Source organism: Panthera uncia (assembly GCF_023721935.1).
Source record: "Panthera uncia isolate 11264 chromosome A1 unlocalized genomic scaffold, Puncia_PCG_1.0 HiC_scaffold_17, whole genome shotgun sequence".
Taxonomy (NCBI): domain Eukaryota; kingdom Metazoa; phylum Chordata; class Mammalia; order Carnivora; family Felidae; genus Panthera; species Panthera uncia.
The window spans coordinates 115,851,672-115,877,976 of NW_026057577.1; the positions used below are offsets into that span (position 1 = coordinate 115,851,672).

Consider the following 26,305-nt stretch of genomic DNA (forward strand, 5'->3'; position numbering starts at 1 on the left):
CTTTCTAAATTATAAAGTGCTAAAGCAAATCCTATGTAATCAAAATTTCTCTTATCTGAAATTCAAGAATACATGATTTTTAAACTATGTATGTTTGATAGCTTTGAAATCTTCAGTGTTCTTAGATACAAGTTAGCAGTCACTACTATCTGAAATAATTAAAAAGAGAGACCTGGAGGTTGGGAACAGAAATAGAGGCCAAATAAATACTCAACAATCCTCAGGGACCCTCAACGTTGACTTTCCAAAAGAGCAGGCTTAAAGGGACTTTAAGTTAACCTAGGATGTAGAAATACACTCTTGCCAACTACATTCCTGTGACGAGGAATGCAGGTATGTGTCAGAGGGAATGGAAGCTCCAGAAGTCAGTAAGACTGAGAAGTCACAAGGAGATTATCAAAAATGTGAAGAATCGAAAGCTAAAAATTAAAAAAATGAAGTGCTTTCTAATACATGTATTAATTACAACAAAGAAGAAACAGACATGCAAGTAAATTATTATAACTTTGTTGCAAAAGGATTACAAATAGTATCCGGTGAATAAGTAAACAGAAATTAGTAACACACTACTCGTTAACACTAATGAAAGGATTCAAAACGTCACTTGCATTGCAGTTTTTAATTGAATGGATTCAAGTTATTTGGGAGTTTTTGTAGGTTCACTCAAGACCCTTGCATCTGTAAGCCAACTTCTCATCATGTGCCAGTGTTCCTCTCCTTTTTGTTTTGAAAGCCTTGGCTTCGGGTTGGGGAAGGCCAATGGGATACTGAGGGGCCAGCTAACACCATGGGTCTCCCATGGTGGTTCCCCTGTAGCTATGATGTGGTTCATCTGTTCTTCTAAGCGGTGTTTGCATTTTGGTCTTTTCCATTCAATAGTGTTGTTTTTATGTGATTCGTGAATTAGTTCCAAACATGTTTTTGCTTTTCACAAACAGACTGAAGGCTCCTTAAGGCCAACACAAATTCTAACGCTATTTCTTGTAAGAATATTGTGACTGTGGGGGCGCCTGGGTGGCTCAGTCAGTTGAGTGTCTGACTTCGGCTCAGGTCATGATCTCATGGTCCATGAGTTCAAGCCCCGCGGTCAGGCTCTGTGCTGACAGCTTGGAGCATGAAGCCTCGTTCAGATTCTGTGTCTCCCTCTCTCTCTACCCCTCCCCCACTCATGCTGTCTCTGTCCCTCAAAAATAAATAAGTTAAAAAAATATTATATATATATATATATATATATATATATAAGAGAATATCGTGACTGTGAATATGCATCACAGACTCTTAACAAGTATTTCTAGAGTAACTGACATAAACAGAAGTTTGCTATCTATGGTTTCTCAGCTATAAATGTAACAGGAGTAAAAAAAATTACTTTATCTCTTATGAGAATATAAACTTAGTTCCTCATATTTACTATTAATGTGTTTAGAAAACCAAATTTGTTTATGGGCTAAGGTCTTACTCAGTTAATGAGATGTATGTTACAAAAAGTAGTGGTTTAAAAATCATTTTCCAATTACTAATCAAGTCAGGTTAGAAAATTCAAGATAGTTCACGTGAAGTGCTCCTTTTGACAGTATGCTGAGGTGTTTACAAAGCATATATACAAAACGTATAAAACTCTTTTGTTTCAATCCTCTGTTTCTCGACAGAATTTGAAATTAACATGACCAATTAAATCTATCACGACTATCTGGGGCAATGCTGACAAGATGGGTTTTTTCTTTTATTCCCTCCTATTTTAGAAGTACTTTACAAGTGAAAAGGGCAACATCATTTTTAGAGTTTGTTGAGAACTTCAAATATCTAGTCCCCAGAAGCAAGATTCATCGTGAGGAGTAGCTAAGGTCTCACCGAGTTTTCAAAATAGTGCCCACATATACCGTACTTGTTGAACAAATTCAGATTTATTGAAAGTAAACATTTACATTGGCTACAATGTTAGAACTATTACAAAGCTGGATAAAAGAGGCTTAAGTAGCAATAGAAAGCAAGTGCAATAAAAAGTGAATAGAGAAAATATTTGGCCTTAGTGATCTCTTGGCAGTATTTACATTATGTACATATTGTTAAATATTTATAATAACTCTAAGGCACCAAAGGCTAAATAGCAGGTTGCAATACTATTTTGTGCACAGAAGTCAAGAAATTTATTGTAAAGAAGGCTGGATAGTTAAAGAAACATAGGCATATCTTAATGTTTACATAAAGGAGTGGCTGCATTTTTAAAAATCTCAAATGATACATTAAATATTGGGCAGATTGAAGAAAATATTTTTAGAACATTAAATTATGTTGACTATGTAAATAAGCACTATTTTTTTACTGACTTGCTGGTAAATGTGTAATGTAATCTATTCTTCAACACAGCTTTTTCACACTCATGGATATGTTTTGTCTAAAAACTACTTGAAATTCTTTCAACCTACAAAAACTTATCCTAATATATCATAGTGTATACAAAATCTCCAGGAAAAATTGACTGGACAATAATATACATCAAATTTATATTTAATCTGACAAAAATTTAGCAGGCATTCAATGCCAAAATAATTGAATATTCAGTCTGCCACTCTGGCAAAGCAGTTGAGTATTTTAATCCTTTAACTGTAAGTGGGCAATTGTTTGTGGCTTAGGTGAATGGACATAAAATTGGCCCGTGGAGAAAACCAATCTTAAAGGGGACTACTTATATTCAGATTTTGCAACTTGAAACCCCTTCACATAACTCACTGGGTGTTAGTTAGCTATGTCGCTCATCACCAGTGACTGAAATATCCGTATTACAGCACTGTCAAGAGGTCACTGACAATATCTATGTCCAGCACAGTCTTGACTGTTGAATTACTTGATAACTTCCATTTGCAAAATTTTATGTGTTCCTTATACGGGAAACCCAGTTTACCTTAACAAACGGTCTGTCAATTGTCTTGAGGTAGTGTTAGAATGAAGAATTCAGCGGAACAATCGAATAACATCCTAGTATTTTTTAAATGTGCTTCAAGTGCTACTATGAAATCCACATATTTAAGTGGTAGACAGTCCAAGGTTGAGCAGCCCTTCGTGACATATTAAATTACTATCTGATGAAAGGCATCCAGACATTTACAAAGATGATGATTTTTCCTTAAATCCTTCTTTGACACCATGCCCTCTGGCAAGTTATTAGTGCTAGAATTCTTTCAATGATACTAAAAATTGATATTGCGTATTAAAAGTTTCCCTTCTTTTCGCAAAGTGGAGAATAACTGAGAGATCTCTTTTTTAAACTCTTAAATTTTTCGATGAAAAATATTCAGAACATTAGCAATGGTTTTTGGGTTGGTTTCTTACACCACATTAATGATACTAAGTTTGAGGAGGTGGCACTCATTTAAATTTTAAATTTAAAAACCACCTTCAAATCCAACATTTGACTGAGATTTGCTGAAGAGAAAATAAAAATAAAAATCATTTCAACATAATGCAATCTAAGGCACCCAAGGTACCTTACCATAATGTATTCTATAGCACTAGGTTTTAAGTATATTATTACTTTTTTCTCTTCTCAAATGTTCACTCATTTTCTTTTTTTTTTCCAATACAGTGGACAATGAAAAGGACAAATCACTCATAGTGAAATGTTTACAAAAATCAGTAATGTAGGAAAAAGCAGAACTAATAAATTAAGGTTCTTCTTTCCCTACTTCAAGAATGAAAATAAATGATTACCTTTGCTCAGTGGGTTAATGCTAAGTAGTAATGACTACACAATTAATACAACTGTTACAAAGCATCAGTGAACAGACTTCAAATATTATATAAATACAATACAATATCACATGTTTGGAATCATCAAATATGTCAATGGGTAATATCTTAATGGGGTGACTGAATCAAGGCATGATAATGTTTAAACTTCTAAATCTTACGGACCTACTTGGAAGCATGATTCATTTATTGATGAATATTAATGAATATTATTAATTAATGCTGAAATTGGATTATTTAAAAATAAAGGTAAGTATCAGTATACTATAGTAACCCCAATATCAAAAACGTTCAATTAAAAGATTGGCTCTCATACTTCGAATATTTGCTTACAGAGATTCTGACACTTAATTTTTCAAAACAAACTTAAAATCTGTCATTTTGCACTGCAATAGCATTCAATCAGTTACTATTTGGAGACATCTTATTATCATAACAGATGTCCATTGTCTGTAATAGTTAGTGGGCATTAAAACTATCAACTGCTTCCCCTGCTCTAAGAGGTGAATCTACTTTTATTGTTTTCTTTTCATTTTTTAAAAAATTTACATCCAAGTTATATTCTTAAACTGGTGGTAGAGGTTTGCATTCTTCCAGTTTTTCCTCCCTAAAATACTCTCCCCTGAGTCCTCCAAGCCACCCATTCCAGTTCAGATTCTGATACTACACTCCTCGTAGATCACTCAACTGTTAAGTAAAACCTTAATGGATTAGGTCCGTGGTTCGAAAACTATGCTTGGTGGGGGGCGCTACAGGGCGTTTTTGGAGTTGCCTCAGTGCTGCCAGTGGCCACACAGGCGGGGTTCCAAGACCTCGACTTCCAAATCCTGCCAGTACGTCTTCACAACTATATTATATATAGAACGTGCCACAAAATGAATTTGAAAATAGTAATTTTGACGCTTAAAAATGTTTTTAAAACGCAGTCAAAGGGATTTGGGAGACTTGGGGAGTCTTGGCAGAAAGAAGCAAGTCGTCCGCTTGTCCCATGGAAAGTCTTCAAATATCTGGTCACAGAGCACTAAGTGACATGCTAGATCTATGCCCTACTATGCCTCAGTCTGGCTTTGAGTTTGGAGGCCCCAGTCGGAATGGATCAATGTTTTAAGTGGATCCTATCACAATGATTAATATCTCAACCGCTTCAAGTCTATTTTTGCAGAAATAAGTGGCATTATCAATTATTTACAATATAAGGAAACAAACAATAGGTAAATACTTAAATAGCAACCCTTAGCGATGCGTGTGACCTTTTTGCTCACCTTGTATGCCAAAGGAAATAAACACAGAAGTTATAACATTATACTTGCAAATGACTATACATTTTTACTTTTTTTTACTTTCTAAATAAATTAGAATCAGATATGAGCCTTGATTCAGGGTCTGAATAGAGTGGCAGACTTGTTAATTAAACTGCTCTCATGAATGGCCTTTTTCCAAAGATATCACGTAGGAAATAAAACACTGTCAATTAAAACTTATAATGAGCAAGAATAACTTCAGGACCCAAAGAAATAGAAATGATTTTGATGAGCACATGACTCTTGAAAGGAAAATGCTGAGAGCTGGTGCTATTATTCTCTATAAATCTATTTGTGTTCTTTTAATATAAAAGAAACTTCAAAGTTTGTCTTCTTTCTCAATACGAAAAAACATAAGCAGAGGTATTAGATGAAAAAATATAAAAATGCTGGTGTGGTATAAATAAATTGTAAAAATGTTCCATTGTAGTAAATAAAAAATATATACTGTTTGTTTAAATTCTGAGGCCCTTCTTTTAAACATATAATCATTTGAATATAGATTTAGTCCACCTGGGGCACCTGTGTTCCCCAAATTATAATCGTTAGAGAACGTTATAAAAGTTGAATCTTAACTGAAGGAAAAATTATTTAAACAAATAGAAAAATTGTTTGTAAATATTTTCAGTGAATGAATGGTGATAAATTTGACTCATATCTTGGTTTATGTCCAGATTTCCTGCTTACTGAATATTATTTTCTTTTCATTAAATGGGAATGGAATCATGGAGCCATGCCATCACTGTTGCCAATACACATATATGTGTATACACACACATATATGCACCATCACACACATTTTGATGCATGAATCTATAGATATGTACATTACATACTCTTGGGCAAAGCACTGCATCTAAGACCTAATTGTTTTTGTTTAAGAAAAAAGTAACAGGAGAATAGGAAATATCCCCTCCCCAAACATTTGAATGTTCATAACACTAATTAAATAGCACATCGGAATGTGCAAACATACTTATTGCAAAGTATTGTATAGATTTAGACGTCATTATAAAATGTTCTCAGTTCTATTTTGGTAACCTAAAATGTCGGTATATAATACCAAATTTCCAATTAAAGAGTTTAATATAAAAATATCAGCACAAAACTGTTTTTTCAATCTGTTTATTGTGTGAGCAACCCAAACTTAAGTTTAAGTGCTGTTGTAATTTTATTACTAGATTCCATAACCCTACAATTGATAAATTGTATACCATTTTAGGTATGTTTAATGAGATACTTAGAAATACTAAGAAAAAAATCAGTATTCAAAGGGTTACTTTTGTTTATAATAACAATAAATTATTTTATCATCTTCTTCAGTTCAAAATCCAGCTTTGAACCCGAGGAAGGCTTTCAAATCACGTTAATTAAATGGTGGTCCTTTACCCAGTAGCGGTTTGATTACCAATTACTCGAAGGATCTCTTTGTGAATGCCTCCTTCTTGCGTGTTAATATTTGCATCTCCGACTTGGCCATCCTCATAGCTGAAATGCAAAAAAGAAACATAAGACATTTAAAAAGACGAAACATTCAAAAATCACTTAAGCCACCTTAGAAATGCTATTTGGCACCCAAAGTACAACTGAAGGGAATCAATAGCAAAGGAGCCATTTCTCTGCTGGATTTAATAATGTGTCTGCATTACTAAACACATGATTATGCTCAATCGGGCCCCGATTTCCCCTTCCTTCCTTTCTTAATTTCAACTTTTTCACCCCCACATAAAGCACGGCTTGTGATGCTGGAAGCACCCGTGTCCCTGGCCTTGCAAACATTTTCCCACAGTGGCTGTTATACGAAGCCTACCGTGGAGGAAACACCAGCTTCGGCTTTGCGTTCTTTAGCTTCTAAACTTCCCAGCCCCACTCCAGCCTCAATCATTTATTTGTTTATTCATCTGCGACACTCTTAGAAATGACTTCACTCTCTGCCGCTGCTCTTTTGCCATGCCTGCCCTCTCATCATCACTCTGTTGTGATCAGTGCTGCATTTTCTCTCTTATCTCTGGCTGCTCTACGTAGTCGGACTATACAAGACGTTCTGGCTGCTCTACGTAGTCGGACTATACAAGACGTTCTTACTTAATGCTGGTACTTCACATTAGAACGCAAGTGCGCCAAGTGTAGCTAAGCTGTAGAAGTGAAAATAGAACATTAAAGGACAGCAGTTGCAAAGTCCTTTAAAAAGAAATAATTGCGTTTTAGATGATTCTTCATTTCCTCAAATAAACTTACTTGGGCAATAAGAATTTTCCAAGAATGAATTTTTAAACTTCCATGATAACGGTCAGAAGTAGAATAGGTGATGAATTAATTTTATTTCATAAAAATGACTTCAAGACAGAAGCTTTAGAGAAGTGGTAATTACTTCAAAATAGATAACCAGGGCTGTAAGCAGTCTCAAAGATTTATGCGCACCACTGTCTTTTCCTAACCACATAAAAATTCTCCTGAAATAGCACAATACAGGGAAATGAAATGGAGGGCATACAGCAATGAGAACCCAGGTCCTTACATAACCCACTGCTTAAACACCTAGTGATAACTGTATTTATATCGAATGTAGACTCCTAAGAACTGACCCACGGTTGCCTATCAACTTGTTTAATTCTTTCCGTATAAATATGCGCGCACACACACACACACACACACACACACACACACTCATAGCGAAACACCACCGCAAAGAAAAGAAAGGGGTATGTGGTATACAGCCCAGTTATAATTATTTCGTCAGGAGATCAAACTGTAAGTGTTCTGTTAATTAAGTGGAAAATGTTCAAGTGAAATGCTTTAAGTACTGTCCAAATCAAATTTGGTGCGTTGTGGCAAACTATGTAAAAGATATATTTTACAGGGCAAGTAAAATACATTTTACTGGCTTCTACACAAATCCCGGCTACCCACAGGACTAAGGGTAAATTAAGCCATCCGTAATACTGAGCCAAGGCTGGAGAGGCAAACTGGCTGGCAGGCTCGTTCCGAGGGAGATAATAGTGTTTACCAAGTCAATCCAGCTAGTTCCTCCAGGATCCGGATTTTGGAAAGCAAAGACACTGCCAAAAGGACAGTGGGAAGACACAAAGAAAACCATAGTACCAGTTACACATACAGTCCACATGTAGCTCTTCTCATTTTCCCAATATGCATTTATGTTTATTCTGGCTCTATGGCATCTATAGTAGGGTCTAGACACCTACTGTGTCCTCTGTACACAGGACACAAAGTTGAATAGGGTATTCTTGGCTTAACTGAGACCCAGTCTACCTACTACCATCTGTATTCCTTCCAACTTAATGCTGACCTTTGAGATTTGTCTGTAATACCTTCTAACTTCTCATGTCTTCAAGCCACTGCAGTCATTCGTCTGATCCTACCACTCTACTGAGCGTACTGACAATGGTTGCCCACGGCCTCCTAGGTGAGGAATTCACAAGACTTTACCTGCTATGTGTGCAGTATGTGATACAGTGGACTGCTCTTTTTCCTAAAGTGATACTATCTCTTCACTTCCTCGTTGGCCCTGTGACTATTATTATTTAAAAAGATTTTTTTTCAATGTTTATTTATTTTTTGAGAGAGACAGAGACAGAATGCGAGTGGGTTAGGGGCAGAGAGAGAGGGAGACACAAAATCCGAAGCAGGCTCCAGGCTCTGAGCCATCAGCACAGAGCCCGACGCAGGGCTCGAACCCATGAGCTGTGAGATCATGACCTGAGCCGAAGTCGGACGTTCAACCAACTGAGCCACCCAGGCGCCCCGGCCCTGTGATTATTAATTCTCAATTTCCTTCACCGCATCCTCTTCCGTGGCCTCCCATTTCAATGCTGATTTTATCCACAATTCACTCTCAGTGTTTTCTCTTCTCATGATCTGCAAAATCTCAATTATTTCAATCCCTCCCACTGCTTTAATTGTCACCCACATGCTGATTCCTAAACTATATCTCTAATCCTTACACCTTTCCCTAACTGTAATTTTCCCACAGAAATCACAAATCGAGTGTATTCAAAACTGAACTTAACTTTTTTTACCCTGAAACTGCTTTTTTTTTATCCTAACAAAATCTCAATTTGGAGTACCATTGTCTACCCACTCTCCCAACAAGGTAACTTCAGTCCTTCTTGGTTCTTCCATGTGCCTGATTCCAGTAAGTCACCAAGTTATCTTGCTTCTGTTTTCTTAATTATTCCCGGTTGCATCTTCTCTCCATTTGATGCCATTACCTTCATTTAGGCCTTCATTATCATTCATCTAAATAAGGGATTTTCAAGTTTCAGGTTATGTACAATTAGCGGGTTCCGAAATTAACTTAGATTGTCCAGGCTAGCATTTTTCAATGAGATTATGGTAGAATAAGATACAGAACACTGAATGCACCACACAAAGGACACATTGTTTCTTCCCAAGTCACGATGTCAAACACATTTTCTTCTGTGGTGAGAAACACTGACCTAGATGATTATAATAACATTATAGCTGATCTCTCTGTCTCCACACTTACCCCATCATCTCTCCCCTAAGACTATTTTCTGCTCTGCTACAGTGATACTAATGGCCTCCACTTTACTTGCAGGACAAAATCCAATGAGACTGGCATGGCACACCAGGTCCTGCGGGACTCAAACCAAAACTTTGTCTCCAGTCATGTCCCACTCCCCCGACACCCTATGTCCAAATGGAAGGGTCTGCTACCCCCAATACTATGTGTTCATCAACACTTTAAAAGCATATGTAGTTAGTGGAAAGGAGACGAGACTCACATTCTTTAAATAAATGCTAATAATTTAAGACACAAAGAGCACAGGGTGAGGGGAGAGCAAGAGTGAGGGACTGAGATTGAAAGTATTAAGAAAAATGCATGTTTTCCCACTGTCTGTGAATCCCACAAGAAAGCATAATAGCTGTGGGTTGGAAGGATAAAACTGGCCCAGGCATCCAGGTGTCTTAAACTATGAAGCATATATAATAATAAAGGAAAGACAAACTACCATTTGATTGGGTCAACTGGCAGAATTCATATCTACGTAATACTAGTAGCATTTGGGCACTTATTACAATATGGCATACAGAATACTTTGCAACTATTTATTAGTATTACAGACAAACACTCAGTTGTTAACAGTGAAGTTCATTTATGCCCAGAAAGCAACAAATTAAAAAAAAAAAAAGAAATGGAGCAAGAATAATATCATAGGGAAATGATATACTTGACTAGGGTTTTCTGAAGAAGGAAAAATGAAACCATCTAAAAGAAGTCTAAAATTACTTATGTTCCCAGGAGTATAAGAAGATTACTAAAATTTTAATAAAAAATAAACCAATCTGCCTAAAAAGCTATGAGAAGGAAAATAAGACAACAGATGGAATTTAGCTGTCTGGAACTCTCTGGGTATGTTACAAAATTTCGTGGATAAAAACTTTTGAATGTATTGACATGTTCTATTCTCAAACTGATGTAGCAGCTTTGTGACAGTTTTAAAGAATGGCACACGTAAATTTGTTTTCGGGCTCCCTGAATCTGGAATACAGAAATAATAGCACTATTTTTCATTAGCAATAAAAAGAAGAAATTCACTGTGAATCGAATGATATCCAGCACTTCCCCAAAGTTCCTGAAGATATCTGATGCTGTAACAGCATTGTCTATGTCACAACTCATGTACAATTTCTTCATTACGTTGGAACATGCAGTCTTTTGTCATTGCTTTCATTTGCTATGTGTTGTTTCTTGTGAACAGAATCTGCACTTTACGAGGGGAGATAATAAAGTTATGCAAATAACTGTAAGGCAGGCATCAAGGACAAGCAAATTTTATGATGAGCAAGAACGAGTAAAGGGGCACTTGGGTGGTTCAGTCGGTTAAGCATTCGACTTCCGCTCATGTCATGATCTGGCAGTCTGTGGGTTCAAGCTCTGCGTCAGGCTCTGGGCTGACAGCTCGGAGCCTGGAGCCTGCTTCTGATTCTGTGTCTCCCTCTGTCTCTGCCCCTCCCTTGCTCACACTCTCTCTCTCAAAAATAAATAAATATTAAAAAAAAAAAGAGTGAGTAAAACTTAAAGACAGAAATCATGTCTGACTGGGATGTCAAGAAGACCCCTTGGAAAAGACCATGTAGTTAGGCTTGGAAGATTAGAGAAGGCTAAGCTGGGGAGAAGGCCCATCATTTGGACTGACGGAACAAAGGCACAGTAGTGGGAAAAATAATTCCAAGCTGCTCTCAAGAAACACCTTGGATAATAATCTTATTCAATCAGTGTTTTGTATGGAGAATTGAGGGAAAGTAAAATGGTCTCTATGTTGCAGAATACCATGTTTTTGTTTGTTAAAAACTACCAGTCTGTATGAACAAGGTATAATCAACACTCTGCTTTAGGAATATTAATGTGATATAAATAGTATGACCTTAAAATTTTATATGCATAGAAATGGAGACTATACACCAAAAGATTAGCTGTATTTAACTCCAAGTGGGGATATTACAGGTGATTTTCTTCTCTTTGCTTGCCTTTGATTTCAGTTTCTATACAATGAAGAGGTATCACTAGTCTAATCATCTTAATGTTTAATAAATCTGGCATTGTACAAGATAGATTAGGGGTAATGAGAAGCATGGAGAATAACTAGTAATCTTTTGGTGGACTCTGGGGCAGAGAATGATACATCCATGGAAACAAAGATACTGAAAGGAGAAAACAGTAAAGGTATACGGGGAGCTGATAACTATAGTGCACAAGGAGAAAGAAATTAAGAACAAGAGCTCAGATTTCAAGTCTCTTTGATGTAAAATGACTGCAGAGATTGAGAAAGCCGAGAACTTGATTAGGGGATTTAGCAATAATGGGGTCCACTTTGTACACACTGATTTTAAGGTATGAGCAGACTTCTCGAGGGGAAATACCTAGCGAGCAGTTAAATGTGGGCATTTCATTCATTCCTTCTTTTCTGCTAAGCACTGTGCTGGGCACACAAAGACAAATGAGCCATACAGTCCACAACCTCAAGAAGTATACAGAATAATGGAGAAGACCATGCATAAGGAAGAATAACCCAATGACAAAAACATGCCCACGGCATCACACAGTAACACTAAGGAGCGGTACAAAGGAGTCTAGGAAAGTTCTAGGAAGAACGGAAGGCATATGTTGAAATTTAAAGGATGAGTAGGAATTAGATAAATTACTTTGAGGGTAGAGAGGAAGAGAGAATCCAAGCTCAATGGAGAAAGGAAAGAAGAAAAGCATGAAGGTGTGGGAATTGTAGTGCACAGTTCAGGTTGTGACGCATAACATCTGGAGGAGAGAAATTGTGGGCAATGAGATCTGGGGGGCATGAGGCTGGGGACTGGATCTCCTTGACTTTCTAAGGCGGTGGCGCTGAAGGAGGAACAAAGGGCTGGGGAGTTGTGTGGTTCCCTTTGTAAAAGGACACGGGATTTCGTCTTATAAGAAGCAAGCAGCTCCGAAAGAATCTGAAGCAGGAGAGTGATGTGGCAGTTTAAATCTTGGAAAGGGATCTGGGTTGCAGACAGAGAAATTGGATTTATTATAGTCTGGGGATAAAGCAAAGTTCCCGATCTTATCAGCTTGATGTCTCACAGCTTATGTCACACAGTGTCACTGAGCCATGACCAAATCGTTTGTCTTCCAACTTTACAAATAAGTTGTCTGTCTACTCACTATGTTCCCATTCAAACACTGTTTGTGGGTTTTGTTTGTTTTGTTTTGTTTTTGCAAAATAATGATGAAAGTTCTCTTTCTTTTCATTTAATGGCCATTATACAGTTCTTATTTTACAAATTTTTCTTGTATCTTCTTTAGATATATTTCAAACTTTGACCAAAAGTAAAAACCATACATTAGTAATCCAAAATATTGTCCTTTTCAGCTTTGTTTTTGTTCATTCATTAAAAATGTACTGACAGGCATCTCCGCATTGGGTACCTTGGGAAGTGCTTCAGGGCATGTAGGAGAGTAAAAGAAAAGCAAGAGTAGGGGTCTGCCCTTTGGCAGTTGATAGCCTCATGGAAAAGTCAGATACAATGAAAAAACTGAATTTTAAATGGAAGTTCTGCAATGTGGGGTGTAAGAACACCAGGAAGAAAGATTAATTTTAACTGGGAGCTGCATGGAAGAGGTGATATTTGTGCTAGACCTTAGAAGATAGATTTTGGATAAGAATTCCTGAAACGTATTTAGCCCTGAGATCTGCTTGACTCAGAAACCTGAAAATACCCAATCCCTTCTCTGCAGACTTACCTGATTTGGTCCTTCCCATTCTTAAGTTTCTGAACTTATTGGTATGTCTTGAAAAATAGGAGGGAGTGTATATACCTTAACTTTATCTAATAGACAACATATGGAAACAATTCATTTGAAGATCTACCTGCTCTAAATCAAAGAAACACTAAAGCATGAAACAGGTTGTAACATCAAATAAGCAGGATATACAAACCTAGCAGTTCTTAACCTTTCCTGGGTCCCAGAGAGCTGAGGGAGAAGACATATACTCTTACCTCTAACAGCTGTCACTATGGCAGGATGGGGTGGGGGTGAGGGTTAGCCGGGGGCGGGGGGGGGGGGCATGGCACTGGACACACCTGTTTACTTGCCAAATTATCACTTACCTTATCCTCAATTTTATTATTTAATAATCCTATTAATGGGAAATACCAATAGTAAATCTTCCTTCTCTTGCTCTAAAATTCCCCATTCACTGTGAAACAGGCATGTTTGTTGCATATAACTAGAGTACAATATATCCATTTGGTTTTTGCATCTTCTGCTTCGGCGAGCCCAGCTTCTAGCCCCTTTTAAAAACTGCTGCCATATTTCTAAATATTGGCCTTAATGCCTTTGTGTACATGTGTCTCAAGCCCAATCAGAAATCAAACTTTATCAGGAATCCTTAGACACTTAAAATTGGTTACAATCTGTTCAAAACATCTAATTATTACATTTTGCCTAAAGCATTAAAATTTGATTAAGTTCATTCACTTTGAAATTATCCAACAAAATTTTTTTGAACTTATTCTTTTTTTTCTAAGTGATGTCTTCCTTTAAATTTTATTTTCAAAATTTTTTTTGATGTAGCAGTCTGTTCCCTAAAATATCCCCACAATTCTTCCTTCATTCTGTGTTGTTGTTTACTTGTTGGAAAGAGTATGAATAGGATGTTAAATTAGTGTTTTATTATCTCCATTCTAGAAATCAGATTAGCATGGAAATTACTGAAATATTTTAGTAGTTTCACTTAATAATAGATAAAAAAGAAGGAACACTAATTTATATCCTACTATCAGGTCAGACTTCTGAATGAGGAATCAGATAATGTTAATAAAAAAACCAGAATAAAATAATAAGAAAATAAGATTTTCTGTCTGATAACAGTATATTTGTGATAACTCACTTCTTTCTCTTCAATTTATCTTTTCCTAGATGCTACCACTCACTGGGGAGGCACATCACTCACAGAACTCTGTGATTATATCCTTTATAAAGAAGCTGATGGTTGTAATTAGAATGTACATTAATTAGTGAATGGATTCTCCTTTTGATGTGTTTGAATCTTATCAATTTTCCTTAATTAGTCCCTTCTTTCCTGAGGGTGCAGAGAAAAAGGATGAAATCACATTTGCATTTATAAAGAAATGAAAATAGGGGGCACCTGGGTGGCTCAGTGGGTTAAGTGTCTGACTTCAGCTCAGGTCATGATCTCACAGTCTGTGAGTTCGAACCCCACGTCGGGCTCTGTGCTGACAGCTCAGAGCCTGGAGCCTGCTTGAGATTCTGTGTCTCCCTCTCTCTCTGCTCCTCCTCCACTCATGCTCTCTCTCTCTCTCTCTCTGTCTCTATCTCTCAAAAAAATGAATAAACATTAAAAAAAATTATAAAGAAATTAAAATCATTATCTTAAGAGAATTTTTTTCTTTATACTATTTGTAAAGTATCCAAATATACTAGAAGAATTTTGTTCTCTTTTCTTCAGGTGGTCTTTCCTCAAATGTTTCTTCTAATAAATACAGATATCCTTCTCTCCAGACACACACATAATACACACCCAACACATATATCCCTACAGATTTATTTTACATATAATTTATGTAAAATTTCAAAGAAATAATGCTAGAATGCATACTTAAATATCTAAAGTTGATTATTTGGCTCAATACATTTGACTTTTAGCAAGTTACTAAAAGGGATAAATTAACATCAGGCTAAGGAGAGGACTTTGGAGTTACTTTCTAAATCCTAAGGCCACTCAATGAAACAACTTCGGGACTGGATGTGTCTTTGGGAAAGCCAATCTTCTAACAGAAGATAACAGTCACGATGGTAAAGAAAGAAGAGGGGAGGGGCACCTAGGTGGCTCAGTGGGTTAAGCATCCCACTCTCGATTACGGCTCACTTCATGATCTCAGTTGTGAGATTGAGCCCTGAGTCGGGCTTCACACTGAGCATGGAGCCTGCTTTGGGATTCTCTCTCCCTCTCTCTCTGCCCCTCCCCTGCTCACGTGCACAGGCTCTCTCTTTCTCTCTCTTAAAAAAAAAAAAAAAAAAAGAGGGAAAAAAAGTATTTAATGAGTGCCTTTCAATGGAGATCTGCATAGCACCAACTTTGTGCTCATAATAACCTTAAGCTAGCATGCAGATAGCTTCTCTAGGAACCTCCAGACCCACATGGCATCCTTGTCTACCTTGCATTCTGACCCAGGAGACTGATTTGTACGGACTCTCTCAGTATGCTCCCTGGCCCTCTACTTTCTGGTAGAGGAAATGGGGAGTCCCAGCAGGACCTTGGCAGGAGGACAAAGTCCAGGTTTCCCTTAGCTCCAGATCCACAAGGGCACCTCGGGCTATGTGTAGACTTTCAAAGCTGCTGAACTAGAAAGGGTTCTCCTGCCAGGTCTCATAATTGTTTCTTGTTCTTGTCCTTTTGGCCCTAAGTATATGTAGTAACAACAGCTGTGGTGTTACTAGATCCTGGTTACTACACTAGACCATGGTTCCCCTATAAACCACACCTTTTTAAGTAACTTACTTGTGGATGATAGAAATTATGGTATTTTGGGGGTGACCAGGTGGCTCAGTCGGTTAAGCGTCCGACTTCGGCTCAGGTCATGATCTCAGGGTTTGTGGGTTTGAGCCCCGTGTCAGGCTCTGTGCTGACAGCTCAAATCCTGGAGCCTGCTTCAGATTCTGTGTCTCCCTCTCTCTCTCTCTCTCTCTCTCTCTCTGATCCTCCCCTGCTCAGGCTCTGTCTCTCTCTTTCTCTCTCTCAAAAATAAATCCATATTATTATTAAAAAAAAAAGAAATTACAGTATTTTTCATGGGCCACGGGTTTCCTGTTGGGATTCTGCCCCTTAAGGTAGATATATTGTGCTACCATATCTACTGATGATACTGTACTGTACCCACTGATGAAACTTAGGAAGGTTATGTAGCATGGTTAACATCATCTAACTGGTGAGCCTGGACACAAACTGTCTAACCAAAGCAGGCTTTTTCTACAACACTTATGGCTGCTTTGGCATTAAGAAAAAAAATCTATAGATATATATATGTCTCACAATACAGAACTTATGTATTAATGTGTATCAAAAATACAGAAGATATATAAATACATAATATGTAAATCAGTATCATAAGAAAGTCAGTTTTCATATTATCCAAAAGAAAACCAGGCAGTTCATAAAATTTCCATTGTCACCTGTCCATTAGGTAAGAGATCAAATGCTGTAGGCATAGCATCCTACAGATACATTATACATCGAAGCAATCTTGCTGCAGTCATTTTGACATGGCTTATAAAGCGACCCAGTGCATTTTTCCATCTTCTGTTTAGAAGACTACATAAAAGTATAAAACAGATATGCTCAATTCTTCCCCGAGGGGTTTCCTGTGATTGGACCATGGATGAGGAAGAAACAGGTAGGGGAAGGGGTTGGGAGTCAAACAAAGATGGGTGAACATCAGACAGGTTTACTGGACTTATTATTTATTTAGGGCTGAAAACTAATGCTATTACATTTTCATACAGCTCTTTTGATACAGCTGTGTCAAAACTCCACATCAGTATGTCCTGCATCAACTTTTCATAAGGACAGGGCATTCTCATTATTGTTTTCTTCATTCCCAGTTATCGTATTTTTAAGTCCATAGATAAAGATATGTGTGTATGTGTGTGTATATCTATGTTACATCTATCTGTGTGTATGTATATATACACATATATACACGTGTACATACATGCACACATAAATGGTTAAAGAGACAGGATGTTTTTCTTCAGTTCTTCTAAATTAACATTTAAATATCACTCTGTTTTTTAGAGCTCATTAAAATAAAACAAACATTAATATAATGAGAAATTAGCTGTCTATTATATATTGGCAGCTAAAATGACCAAAAAAAAAAAAAAAAAAAAGAAAAGAAAGAAAGAAATGTAGTCACTACTATCTCATTCATGGAGAAGACAGTAAGACACAAATGTGAACCTTTACACTTACACAAAGAAGAATCGTGTGCAGACATGATCAGTATTGGGGACGACCCATATCTCTCCATGTTTGTGCAGGTCAGGTGAGGTGATCACTGTAAGTGGAAGATAAAAGTAAAGAACTATTTTTTCTAAGTTACTATACACCTGGCTCTTAGAATCTAAAAGCAAAAAGAACATGCACAGACCAGCATATGAAAAATTGTTTAACCTAATTAGCTGTCAAAAATGTAGTAAAAACAATGAAATGTCATGTAACAATTTTATGTTTTAAACACCATCAGCGTAACAACAGGAAAGCAATCACTTGTGTATTATCAAAAGCAAACAGTCCTGACTCGGGAACTATGTGGAAAACAACTTGGTCTCCCATATAACTATCAAGGGTTGAAAACTTAAAAGGCAATTAAGAGTGGCTACTGAAAACTCTCAACACAAGGAAAAAATGCTTTTCTAGTCAAGGTCAGATTTTATAGCAAGAACAAAGAAAAGTGTATGATTTTCCAAATCGCCTATCGATTTTTCTATCCCAAGTTCAGAAGAAATGAATAATTTCAGAAGACCTATTTGGGTTCTCTTCTTGGTGCTTGGTTCATCTTTCCAATTTTCCATGGTATTATACATTCAAAAGCCAACTTAAAGAGGAAGGTGGCATATTAACACAAGAGATTAGTAATACTTGATCAGGAAAATATAATTACCATTCTGAGATATCTGCCAAGAATAAAATATAGCACTGTTTGAACTCTTGCCAGTGACACTTTGTTTTTCACCTTTAACGCTCTATATTGTACCTGTTTCCCATCTGTGCCCTTAGAGAAGGTCACGAGGAATAATGCTGTCACTAATGCATTATGAGCATTCTGTAAATATACTCAAATTCCTAAATACATATAACATAGAGAATTAATGCTACAAGGTTTGTAGAACTTTCAACGTACCTTCACATAAGGCGATGCATTTTAGGTTACGGCTTTGCAGGAATTGGGATTGTTGTCCTTTTTTCTGTGACTAAATTCCAAAAGAATTTAAAAATTAGACTGAAAATGGGGCAGTTGCTCAAGTGAAAAGAGAACTCATCATCGTTAAAAAATAATAGCCCCTGAGATAGCTCCAGATTAAAAAAAAAAGTGTGTGTGGGGGGCTATCTAGACTAGCAGTAATATCCTTGAATTCTTTCTTAATGTCAAGCTATATTTGTTATATCATTTAATTTCTGCACATAATCATTATCAAATCACTCTCAAGATAAGTGAACTAAAAAGGCTAAATTAAAGTTTAACAGCATCACATCATAGAATTAGAACTCAAATTTATTTTCACTGGAAGCCTGGCATCCTTGTTTCAAGGGAAACAAAATTAAAATTGCATGGTCTTTTTAAACATTAAAATCAGTTATTCCAGATCATCTAACTAACCTAAAACCAACCCATTCTTACAGCACCATTAACTTAAGCTGCAGGCGTTTCAGAAAAATCTCATGTAGAAAATCTGTAGTTTTGCTTTGTTTTTAGATACTAAGTTAGCTATCCTTTTTTTTTTTTTTTTTTCAATTTAAAGTCACATTATTCATTAAGTAGATTTTTAATTGGTCCAGAATGGTTGTTTCCTCTGAAACAACAAGGGATCTGTGCTTGCTCTTTTCTCTGCCTGGAATGTTCTTCCTCCCATAGGGCTCATGGACTCATTGACTATAGGTCTCCACACAATAACCTGAGAAAGAGCACCCTTTCCTGACCAGCCCAGGGACAGTCACTCTGGTCCCATCTTCTATCTCACGGTATTAAACATCTCTGTTCCCTGATTTTTCTCCATTTTTCTCCACCACCTAGCATTCTATCTAAATCTATATTTAATTCATTCACAGCCATTCAACAGAATGTAAGCTCCCAAAGGAATTCTCTATTGTTTTGCGATCTATTTTTTATTATCACTATAGCCCAATGCTTAGCAGTCTCTAAAACATTACAGGAGAAGCTTAATAAATACTTGCTGAATGTTTACTGAATAAAGGCGCTCTGATTATTACACGTGAGGGTAAGTTTTGTTCCTTCATGCGTAATGACTATTTACAATGACTCTGAAGACTTAAAAAGCCAGACTTATTGATGTCCTGCTGGCTAATGAGGCTAACGTTCACTCATCACATCAGCCACTCGAGTCACTACAACACCTGTGATGTGCTGCTGCTTTTACTGCTTGAGGCTGGCTCGTCTTTGGCTGTCACCTTCTGCTTCTTGTTCATCCCTGAGGACACCAAGAAAAGAGTAATTCAGGAACAAAGCTGTATCATGCCCCTCAAATACAATCCCTTGACACTTTGCCTAAGATTTCATTGCATGGGGCACCAATGATCACGATGGGCTCCTGAAGGACCAGCTCCTGTGACTTGGGGTGGAAAGTCAGTGGGTTTAGAAGTCCTGACAGTGTTAGGAAGTAGAAAATACAGCTTTTTAAAAAAATTTGCATGGAAAATAGGGATAGGAAATTCTCTTGCTATATTTAGAAATCGATATAGTTACAAAATTCATAAATTGGTTTTAAGGGGCTCCTGGGTGGCTCATTCGGTAAGTGTCTGATTCTTGATTTTGGCTCAGGTCAGATCTCAAGGTTGGTGAGATCGAGACCCGTGTCAGTCTCTGCCACTGACAGCATGGAGCCTGCTTGGGATTCTTTCTCCCTGCCTCTCTCCCTGCCCCTTCCCTGCTCACCTGCATGCATGCACGCTCTCTCTCTCTCGAATTAAATAAATAAACTCAAAAAAATTTAAAAAGTAAAAATGAAGCACACGCTTACCTGAGTAACCAAAAGATATGCTTGACATTGGACTAAGATAGATTCCACTTCCATACATTGCACCGTGGAGCTAAAAGGGGAAGAAGGGGGAGAGAAAGTGGGCAGCCAACGGTTTCAAAGGTTAATACTTTACGTAAGAAAAATTAGTCTCATGTTGGAGCATAAATTCTTAGAAAATGATAAAGCTATTTCCTAAAGGACTCATTTGAAAATAGGACTACTAATATCTTTGTCCTCAAAATTCAGTGAGTTGATACATAAAAAGTGATGGCCAGAGAAAAAAAATCTTTAATTTTAGAGTTTTCCACCTGATCTATGACAAAGTCAGTGAATTATTATAAAGGAACGTTTTTACCCAAAATATTTGACTCCAAAATACTGAAAACAAACCAGACTGCATTATATATGGTGAGGGTTTTGATTAGGACTCACATGCTAGTATAGCCACAAAGGAGCCTATTGACATTTTCATTACCCAACACTGTAATCCCGTTCTTATCGCCTCTAACCTTGCAGGTTACAGTTTCATTAACTGAAACTCTTCCACTGTTCTAAGAAACTACTCAGAACAATTAAAATTCTCTCTCATTATCCCTGTCTTCTAGAACCCCTGTGCCCTATTTAGTATGAACTGAATACTAATCGAATAAGTGTGTGTTTATGGACGTTTACATTTAACTGTATCATCTCAACTGTCACAGAGCGTGAGATCTGGCACAGGTGATGGGATTGAGCGTCTCATTTCCTGACCTCTTTCCATCTTCAGATGAAAATCAGCTGAATGAGAGTGAGGTAGGGTATTGGAGATGAAGGGAATAAATAAAGATGAGCACTATACCCGCGACATCCCGCTAACTCCCAGTGCTGCCCCAGAGACGGTAAAGCAGGCAACAGATAGCGCTTTGGTATCCAATCTCCATTTTGCTAACTCTTAGCCCTACTTTTTCTTAACGTATTCACACTTGGGCAGTGCTCAAGAAATCTGTGTTGAATTAGCAACAGAATGCTTGTACGCTTTTACTTTCTGCATGATAATTTTTCTTCTACTTAAGCTCAAAGTGACTTTATTGTTTTCTCATAGGGAATTCAATTTCTTTTCCTTTCCATCCCTATATGATGTATAAGTCAATTCTGCTTCAGTTATTTTGTGAACATTACTTACGCCTTTTAAAAATCCTATGTAATTTTTTGAAGCCCGCTTGCTTACCCCTTTTCACATAAGAACAAAACACCAGGACTGCTTATTGAACTCTAACACAAAAGTATATATGGTCTTGGTAAAGCATCCAGAACCTTACCTGCAGTCTAGTATTAGAAGCAACGACCAGACCATTCCTCAGAATAGAGTGCCAGTTTTCAATATGTGAGCCACTAAAGCACAGAGGAGGGGAAGGACAAGGTAAAACCAAACATTAATAATCCTCTAAAGTAGCCATAGTATGATAAATCATGTACCTTCAGAAAGTCCTGAATTTCCAAGTCAAGTATCAGGCACTGGACTACTCTGCTCACAGCCAACTACTACAAGTGAATGTTTTCCTCCCCACACATTTCTGGAAGACTGAGGTGAAGCTATATCCCCATCAGCGTTAAACCATACTCACTGAAATGCAAAGGTGCTTCCAAAGAGTTTTTTAGCAGCTCTAAAATTAGATTCTTTGGCTGGTGGACTGCTGAGAAGAAGGAACTGATGTGGAGTATGCATAAATTTCAGTTGCTGCCATTTAAAATAATGACAAATGAAAACATGTCAAAATTAACATAGAATCAGACTGATGACAATTTCAAATTTTACTGGCTTTAGAAATATCTAGATTCAAGCCATATGAATTTACACTAACAGGACCATTCATTAAAAAAAAAAAACCTACATAAATGATAAATCATATGGAGTTGCTGATAGGAAGGGTAATTCTTTAGGCTAATGGAAAAGGAACAGGAGACAGACAATCCAAAGTCATTTATATTTAGCTTTGGAATACATTGTGTAATCGTGTCCAAGCAGATCTGCCTTCCTAATTATGTTTCTTTTTGAGACTTTTATTACTGAATTCCCTAAGTATCCACTAGCTATTCAACTGGGGAAATATCTGAGTTTGCTAAGCAGAAAAGAAAAGTTAGTTCAAGATTTTAAAACTGCAAAAATTACCATTGTCATGCTTTATTTGCATATGCTTATAAATCTGGAAATTGCCTACATTCACATAGAGTTTCCCCTTTGTTCATGGAAAGAAATTAAAACAGAATCTTTTGAATTAGTTGCCCGACAAATTTTCTAATTGCTGCCCTTTCACTTAGGAATGTATTTGTATAGGAATACAATATAAAGGAATCTCGCAGTTTAGACATTCACAGACAGGAGAGCTGAGATTCTGGATACTGATCTCCTTAGGTAATGATCACAACTGAAATCAGTCCATTGGCTTTTCATTTATTTTGTAAGCATATTAAGCTGATAAGGCAGTATCTTTCTTGACAACAAGAAACTGACAATGATAAAAATAAAAACCACAATACCTTTCTCTGCTCAATCTCCAGATTCCTCCTATCACTTGCGGAATAACTAAATGATTTCATATTGACCCTTTTACTCACTTAAAAGTTCAGGGCAGCAGCCTGAATTTGAATTTGATTTCTTGGGAAAACCTAGAGCTTGTGCCCATATGGTCATTTCAAACTGAAGAATGAGGCCTAACCTGAGATTACTTCCATTTCCTGGAGAGGCTGCCTAAACATCACAGGGTCAGTTCTCCCAACTAGTCAGGACTGTTCCCATTTCTGTATGTATATGTGAAAAAACAACTTACCCTGTTAACTGGCAGTTTCACAATATGTGACCTATTACTTGAAATAACCCTGAAATTAATTAAAATAATCCATCAGTCACAAATACATGCCAAATATATTTAAAGTTTTCTTCTTTAGTTGGCAAGTGAATGGAACTAACGTTTGCTGTGACATTAACTAAACTGAGTGATCCTTGTACTTAGTTACATCAGTTTGCTTTGTTCCTAACACAACTGAAAGAGCTCATGTAACAAAAAAGATAATATTTTTCATCTGAGAACGCAGAAGTAGTTCCTTACACCCTAAAAGTGTGATCTTTAATCATCACCCCCCTCAGACATCAGCAAAATGAACATTTCTAAATATATTTTCACATGACGATCACGTAAATACAAAGATTAGAAGCTGATTCCTACAACCGCTTCTTTGGCTCTTCCCTACATTGTCTAATTAAGAATGAGTTTTTACGAGATCTTTTTCTTTCTTTAAATATTTGAGGATCTTTGTGCTGATATATACAGTGGTTTACACACAAGCTGTTATTCACCATATTTAGACACTGAGCTTGAAAAAAATTCAATTCAGGTATCTGAAAGAACTGATGATTTTATGCTTTTCAGTACAGAAAATAATAATAAGGAAAACTCTAAAACATTTTGGTAGATTTTCTTCTCCTTGAAAGATGCGTGACTAACAAACCGAAGAAAATGATCACAAATAAAAGTTGACAATCAGAGGCTGACTACAGGGGGTGGAAAAAAAAGATTCAATATTTGAGATTTTTACCTTCATTTTGAATATGACTTAATGTGAGAATTTGAAAAGTTAAAATGAAAACTATGTGTTATTCTACTCGATCCATCAGAATTTTAATAATAAGATAAAAAAAGGTACAAAGAAGAAAGACTTCCAAATCTAATTTTTAAAGTCTTATTAGAGTAAGTGCTCACTGTAAGATTCTAAGTGAAAGCTAAGTAATCAGACGCATTTTTTCTCCTTTGCTCATCTTTTCATTTTTTTTAAAAATGTTGTAGCATAGAATCAATCTCATGCAAATCAATCTCTCATAATCTTCACATTTGTGTTACTGCATGATGGTCGTGATGAATTCCAGTCTTTTTTAGTGATTTCAAAGAGACTTGTACATAAAACCCTTGTAGGTATGGGGAGTAGATACTATTGTTTTCATCTTGCAAGTAAGAAACCGGAGGGCAAAGGGTTTTGTGGCAGGCATGGTAGGAGGGGAGCTCTCAAGCCACGCTCCTGTTCTCGCTCAGCCCTCCTAGGATCCCTGTGGGACTACGGCCTTGCCCCTCACCACGCTCACTCTGAGCAGGGCATCACCTGCAGCCGCAAACAAAGAGCTCATCAAGTTTATGCTGTCCTTGTTAAGGGAGTGAACCGTACGAGACATACATTTTAGAAAGGTTTTCAGTAAGTGTTTGAAACAGTGAGTATTGTCACTCAGTCCTCACTTAACGAGACAATTAAATGAACCAAAACGGCTTCACCATTAGAATACAGATAATCACATTTTTTAAAATAACGGACAAACTGCCATCAAATACACTGTACACCTGTGTAGCGCGTAGGACAGCATTTTCTTCCCCTTGTGATATACAAGTTTCAATTAAAGTGAGAGTCATTACGGACTCTGATTATAAAATCACCAGGCCTCACAGGCTTGCAGAACTGTAGCATTGCAGGCCTCGTAAAATGGGGCCCTCCCCCTCCCCCCTCCCCGCTTAAAGCAGGCAGTAGAAAACGATGCCGTTTTAATGAAGAGGAAAACTAAAATTGTATACCATTGCAGCAGGGGATGAGCAAGGGGGTCCTGTTTATCCATCTGCTTCTTGATTTCGAGATACGGTGCCTGAAAAAAGTCATTATACTTCGTGATTTCTCTCATAAATTCCTTTCTTCCTTTTTGTTTTTCCTTTTTGCAACAGGAAAATCAGGTTGAACAGGTGTACCTAATCTAGTTAAACCCGGAAGCCCGTGGCTGTGAAGTGGTAACAAACAGCAACAATTTACCCTTCTTGTTCCCCCCACAAGGCCAGGTGAACTCGGAACTTCCACATAGCACGATGGACTTGCGCCAACATTTTGTTACCCAGAGAGGTTTCATCAAGCTTTAGCCTGGCTTCCTGGTACTAGGCCATGTCCCTAAAGGTGATCCCTGGCATCATGCTGAGTCTCTGTTCAAAGTAATATAATGCCGCCCAACCACAAGAGGTATCTTGTCCCAACCTACACTGCCAACCTTCCGGTAATTCTCTACTTATCCCCCTGCTGCAATTTTCCTGTTCCCCACAGCTTCCTAGTTTCACTACTCCACGAGCCCCTCTTGGTCCCTTGCTGTACTCACTTTAAAAACCTCAGTCACCTTGGTCCTACTCGGAGGTTACCTCGCTCAAGCTGCAAGTCTCTCTTTCCCACTCCAGTCCTCAAATAAAATCTATCTCGCCACCTTTAACAAGTGTCGGGTGCCATTTCTCTTCGAAAATGACTGTTTTTAACTTTTAACTAACATCAAAGCAAACCTTGTATCATAGCTACTACTCATGCTCCTATCCTAGGGTCCTGACTTAGGTCTAGAGCTTTACAGGAAAAAACTGGACAAAATTTACATAGGAAGAGCCCTTCTTTTGAAAGTATTTCCTGGAATTTACCCAGACAATTAACCTTTTCAGAGAACAAGAGGCAATCTGTCTGTGGCAATTTAGGTCTGTCTATAAGGTCAGTACATTCTAGAAAATAGGACGGTATTATGTTATATTTATTGGGAGAGGTTTAAAGATATGACGCAGTGAACCCTGACGGCATCCCTACGAAGCACACACTGGAAGGCGATGCCACGTTGGTATTTACTATTTACCACCTTGACAGTGAAGAGGCTGAGGCATCGAGCAATTACGCAACTTGCCCAAGGTCACAGGCCACATCATCGATGAGTGAATTATACAACACACGCCTCTGACTTCCTAGGCTGACTCTTGATCGTCTCCACTGCCTTCTATTTAAAATAGCTTACACATGACCCAGAATAAAGGAAGCAAATTTTGGCAGAGAGCTGATCCCAGAGTCAGAATTTTGTAGCTATTTTTATCCAAGAATGATCCTGGTCTAGGGTATCGTATAAATACCCTATTACCACCAAAGTTTTTGG

The 26,305-nt window shown here is 37.4% G+C and overlaps 1 protein-coding gene across 1 annotated transcript in view; it reads right to left on the reverse strand.

The window, feature by feature from the left end:
* Nucleotides 1–6,157: 6,157 nt before the first annotated feature.
* The window catches only part of PARP8 (poly(ADP-ribose) polymerase family member 8), a 172,404-nt gene continuing 152,256 nt past the window's right edge, over nt 6,158–26,305 (reverse strand). Inside the window, exons 19-27 of the mRNA XM_049648095.1 lie at nt 24,942–25,009; nt 23,157–23,205; nt 21,954–22,066; nt 21,648–21,720; nt 20,350–20,419; nt 19,727–19,800; nt 18,495–18,564; nt 17,564–17,648; nt 6,158–6,536 (exon numbers count right to left, since the gene is read on the reverse strand). Of these exons, the coding sequence (XP_049504052.1) occupies nt 6,434–6,536; nt 17,564–17,648; nt 18,495–18,564; nt 19,727–19,800; nt 20,350–20,419; nt 21,648–21,720; nt 21,954–22,066; nt 23,157–23,205; nt 24,942–25,009 (705 nt within the window). The 3' untranslated portion in view covers nt 6,158–6,433. The remainder of the gene's footprint in view (nt 6,537–17,563; nt 17,649–18,494; nt 18,565–19,726; nt 19,801–20,349; nt 20,420–21,647; nt 21,721–21,953; nt 22,067–23,156; nt 23,206–24,941; nt 25,010–26,305) is intronic.